Source organism: Opisthorchis viverrini (assembly GCF_000715545.1).
Source record: "Opisthorchis viverrini unplaced genomic scaffold opera_v5_315, whole genome shotgun sequence".
Lineage (NCBI taxonomy): Eukaryota > Metazoa > Platyhelminthes > Trematoda > Opisthorchiida > Opisthorchiidae > Opisthorchis > Opisthorchis viverrini.
Genome location: NW_008751965.1, coordinates 289598 through 295238, shown reverse-complemented (window position 1 = coordinate 295238; position 5641 = coordinate 289598). Strand labels below are relative to the sequence as shown.

The following is a 5641-nucleotide window of genomic DNA, read 5'->3' as shown; positions in this document are numbered from 1 at the left end:
TTTATCAGCTTCAGGTGATCGAGTACGGGGACAGTGGTTGTTCCAGTGGCCAGAAGTGCCACACATGTAAGTACCGGCTGGTTAGAGCGCGTTCCGTATTCACGGCTCCAAGATATAGCGCGAGCTATTCTACTCTGGTCTGCACTTCCTCCACTGGTGAACAATCTACCTTCTCCTGCGACTTCAATGAGACCAAACGTGCCTCGGACAGTTCTCAAGTCACACACACTAGCCCGACCACACTCAACTCTCCAGTTGCCCGTGCCAACTGCAATTGGGCACCAGGCGCCGGCTGCATATCTTCGACGAACTGGTCGGAAAGCCACTGTTTGGAAGACTCCACGTCCAGTCCCAGCAAAGCGCGATCCAACGACTGCTGAATGTCGGCAAAGAACGCGGCCGGGTTAGATCCGCGTGCCATCCTGGATGTTTTGAATCGCCTCATAGCCTCCAGGAGGTCGGCCGACGTGTCGATTTCCAATGCAAGGTCTTCCTTCTTGGAGGCCTAGTACAGCTTCCAACAACATCATCTGGCGGCAACAATGGCTGCTTTTCCCCGGCCCCTGAGGGGGATCTTAAGCGTTGCGAAATTACGCTGGTCGGTCTCCAATCCAGCGGCATTCGCGACCTCCACAAAGTCCTACAGGAGGGTCGGAAAACCCCATCTTCAAAGGGTTGTGGCCAAGGAATCTTGATCGTTATCCTGGTTACCGCACCAACTAAAAGAAAGGAGGCCTCCCATGTGGAGAAATTTATTACATAATTCTAACTGACCAGTGACAGACTATTGGACACAAAAGCAATCCTCTCATATACATCTTAATCAGAAAAAACTAAACATGCACCTTCACTTAAACGCGTATTGTCGAACTATTTTGGATATACATTTGGAGTTGCAAATGGTACAAAGCGAGTCCACAGATTCCGCAAAGATCTTCAATTTCAAGAGAATTTAGAGGAAAAGAGTATGTTGCTCTCTTGCCTGTCCCATTGGTATGGGACAGGTATGGTATGAGTATATCAGAGGAAGAATGGTTTTATAAGTTGACTGAAACTTTCTTTTGATAAGTCGCCGCTCGTGGAGCATGTAAAAATTATGTGACTGTGTGAGTTGATTTATGTGATTGAAGGATGATTGGCGTTATATCCAGTGTAAATGGGAGCTGATCGCATTGCTGATCAGCATTTCTTGGTTCAACTTTTGCCTGGTTGTTCCGTAGGCGAATTAAGGTACGACAACCAAACAGATCTAGTGGAGGTTTTCATCTGGTAAACTGCAACAGACTATTTAAGACACGGCAATGGGATTATTTTGCATCCGTACTAAGGAAGTGGGCACAGAAATATTCCTTCGAAAGATTCAGCACATCAGAAACCTCGGCATGCATAACATCCTTTGATTCGATACACCACAACGTCGAGTACGAACTAGGTCTTGGGATTTCCATCTTCCGGATTACAACAGCCAGGTGAACTCGGGCATTTTTCAACCTGTAGCAGCACAGTACAGGTTCTGTTAGTAAAAAGAGGTCGATCACCACATTGCCAAATCAGTGGGCCATTAAACCCGATGCTCAACTGTCGTTCGACTAAAGGCTAACTCGTTCACATCCACCGGCAACGACTGGGAATCTGCATTCTCCACGAGAAGGTAAGCGCAACCGTTGACTCGTTGGCCGGATATTATGTCAAAAGCGGGGGAAATTATCACAGAACAGTGATTAAAGTAACCACTGGATATCTGAGACTCCAAGTTACGTTTTGACTGGCTACCATAAATTCTAGCTAGGAGTTCCTGCGTTTTTGAATCTTTGGGCATACGGACGCGCCGTAAGATGGAATTCCTATTTTAGCCCGATCACATTTTGTGATTTACTTGTTGGTTACCCGGCCTGCCCTGGCGTGCCCAATCATTTGTTGACACCAACCAGACAGGATTAAAATTTTTTCAGCGTTTACTCGATGGACTTAGGTCGAACATAGTTCGCATTTGTAACTCAATTCCACGAATGAACAAATAACCAAATGTTCATGACTTCTTTGGAGGAATCATGCGCAATATTAGCTCTTTTCTGGCGAAACTCATAGCTTGTTCGTCGTTCGCTTCCGGTACGCCTAGCCAAGGACCGATGAAAATGATTAATGCCAAGTGCGTTCAGCCTGACACTTGGATCACAGGCGTTTCGCTGTCATTAGCATAGGGGGCATTATCACCGCCGAAGGTCAATACCTACTTAAACCTTTGCAACCGACAATTTCTGGCTCGACTGAGAGATCAGCAACCGGATAACCAATAACTCGCCGGGAAGCCCAAGCCTGGAGCGGACTAGTCGAGATGCCGAGGCCGGATTTGAAACACGGTCAGTCATTTTGAGCCTTAACCACCAGAAAATTCTGAGCTCCTAAGCCAAATTGAACTCTCTAAATCAGGTTTCTAAGTCGCAGCTGAATTGTAACCTTCGTCCTGGAGAGATACTGACAACAAAACGCGAATGACATCGGTCAGGCCACGAATAAATACAGTCAATGTTTATCAATTTACACAAAAGTTTTATGTGTTTTATGGGTGTACTGAAATCTTGGATGTGTAACTACGGGTCAGTCGAGGTCACTGCACACCCAGATGTCGGGTCTTTGTTAGTATTCAGTCGTCCAATGTTTGCCACCATTCGGGATAAGACTGCAAGTTTCTCCAACAGAGCCTTGATTCTGTGCACGGAGTTATCGCTCTGAAAATCTGGTAGGGGGCTGCGTTTGTTGCGCGGGTCATCAAAGTATCAACTGAAACATTGTAAACTTTTCACACTGCCTGAGTAGGTGTAAAAGTGGACAAATTTGGGTATTCAGTTTTGCATGTCGTCTAGTTTTCGAAAATTCCCGCAACTGCGTCGGTGATTGCGGCCAGATAAGTTATCGCAAAGCCTTGCATGTGCTAATATTTTTCATGTGGTGTTGGTAAGTCGCTCCCGTTATCGTTTTTTGGGCAGTTATTTCTCGAAAACACCACATTGCAACCTAGCAACCAAGCTTGCTTGTGAAACCACACGGTTTTTCATACACCAGGCTCCCCTTAAATTAACGTGAGCTTTGTACCAATTGACGGTGTCCTTTGCCACCTGCCCCATATTTTACATAGTGGTTCGGCTGTGAAACGGTAGACGAAGTTCAGGGACTTGATACACTTCCGTGATTATGTGAATTACGAAACTTTGTGGCTGTGGACAAGGTTTATTTGGTGAGAGTGCACGTTCTATCCAAAGTCCACATTTATGCTACCAGTGAAAAAAACCGCGTAAATGTCAATTTTGCATCATTCCCTCACCCGGGTAATGAATGCAAGAATGAATGGTGAGAGCATGTAATCCAACCAAAGTCCACATTTATGCTACCAGTCGAAATATGCACAAAGGTAATTTTTGCCTCACTCCCTTATCAGCTTAGAAAATGCAAGAATGAAAATCCTATTTTTCAGAACCATACACATCCAATTGAAAATTTACTCATTTGTTTACTTCTCAGCATGTACTGCGTTCCACGCTGAGATGGTGAGAAAAATCATCAACTTAAAAACATTCCAACACAAGCAAGAAGGGGTTGGTAAACAGTCCTTAGATTTTATTTGGGCAACGCTTCGCTTTGACACGTAAGCTTCATCAGGCTAATTGAGCCGGTTGCCAAGTTGGTTAGGTTATAAGACGGGGAACTCATCAGTGAGCACCCTCCATATCGTCACACTTGGTCAGCGATGAGTGTGAAGAAAGGCTCTTGTCGGTTACTGTGGTTGTGAAAATCTTACTTTGAATAATTAGAGGAGTTTCAACTGATATCCGATCGGGTTTGTTTCAGTAACCGCTCACATTGAGGTAATAATTCACCTCGATTTTCACTGGTAGGTTTTCTTGATCTTTGTGGGGTTGTGATTGCTCTGAGAATTTAATTTGAGCCGGTGGGTTGAGGTCAATTGGAAGTCGGATGATGATTACTGTTGTATCTGATTACCGCACACCAACAGGTGTCAGCTTGACTGATCCAAAACCGTTCTCCATGCTTGCCAGTTCCACTCCTTTTATTATTTAACACTGGGATACCTAGCGTTTTACCCACCAGGGGCAAGGTGACGTGGACCGTGGTCCTCGCCTCAAATCCTCAGCATTTATAAATAAATTTTGTGTCCCGTATCCCGTGCGTGTTGCGCAATCGCTGAGTCCTTCAATAACGCATAATTTCCATCTGCGTTTCTTGGCGGCCTGTTATATTCTACTACGCTTTCCGACTCTATTGTGAAGTGCCTTGGCCGTCTGTCTTATATGGACATTGGTGCACTCGTTACCCTTAATTTTATAGACCAAGTCCCTGGTATTGTTTGCCGGGAGGCAGTGCTCTAGCTGCCTGAGTGCAGAACGCAACGTATTCCTTCTCTGGTGAAATACTATATTTTCAGCCTTGTTTAGAATGCTTCGAATGGCCTCAGATGTCTCTTCTTTATATTGAATAACAGCGGTTCCGGTCTTGTCTGTGTTGGAATTATTGGAGATTTCTTTGTTAAACTTTGTTCTTGAGTATAAATCACTGAGTCAAAAAACGAATTGGGTGAGACTCAGTCATGCTTCAATAACTTCCGCTATTTTATCTGCCGTAAGCTATGTCCGTTCTGAAAGCATAGTGTTTGCTGATAACTGTCACTTGGCTATTACTAAAGAGCCCCAATTTAGGCACGTATGAACATGCTAAATTCACATCGGAACATACAAGGATTTCATCTGATTGAACAGTTAGCACTAGGTTTCCCGGTGAAGCACTTTAAAATACCGGCCAACTGTCTGGCCAGTTCATGCGGTGGAGAACCGATTCCATCTGCTTTCTGTCTAATTGGAACATTTGGTTTATGGATTTTCGGAAGGCCGTAAATTCGGAAGGAGTTCAACCACCTGGTCCAATCACACACTAGAAGAAAACTAGATGATGGATGTGCGAATTGCAACACCTTCATCCTGGTAGCAGCAACCCGGCATCTAGCAAGAACCCACTGAGTTGCCAAAGTGGGAGGAAGTAGCTTGATACGAGGCGGTATCTAGTCAGTTCCAAGCGCAAAGCATTACGCTTTTTTCGGTAAAACGGCGGTTTTAAGTTACCGGTTCACATTCAATATCTTTGTCATATGAAGGCATTTTGGGCGGCTTTTCGAACATCAGTCGCACGTATAAAACCGAAGTTTCGATCGAAAGTGAACATCCGATACGACTGGACCCCTGCAGCATGCAAGTACTTGTCGTCGCCTGATTATCTAGGTGGTATTTGCCGAAATCCCGTTCACTGTGATTGTTTTCAGGTTTTATTATCGCAATCAGTCTATTGTTTGACATAATTCAGTTGTTCCATGCAGGCTATCCGATGGCTACGGAATGGTTATTCAATTAATTACTTGCTGAGCGTTTCTCCTCGGTTAACTTATGAGTTGGATTCGGACTCTCCTGAGATGGGGCGTTTAAATTCCTCGCGCGTTCCACAACAATATTAGGGAAAGATTCAGTCCCCTGGTTTTGATAGTATAATGAATCTTTGGAATATTTTGTGAAGAATTCCGCTTGCGAGTAAAAGCATTTTATGCCAAAAAGCTCGCAAGATCCGCGAGGCCATCTCA

The 5641-nt window shown here is 44.7% G+C and overlaps 1 protein-coding gene across 1 annotated transcript in view; it reads left to right on the top strand.

Moving 5' to 3' along the window:
• Positions 1-1156: 1156 nt before the first annotated feature.
• The window catches only part of T265_09827 (hypothetical protein), a gene marked incomplete at both ends in the record, with an annotated part of 32923 nt that continues 28438 nt past the window's right edge, over positions 1157-5641 (top strand). The window contains one exon of the mRNA XM_009176013.1: positions 1157-1230. Coding sequence (XP_009174277.1) covers positions 1157-1230 — 74 coding nt within the window. The remainder of the gene's footprint in view (positions 1231-5641) is intronic.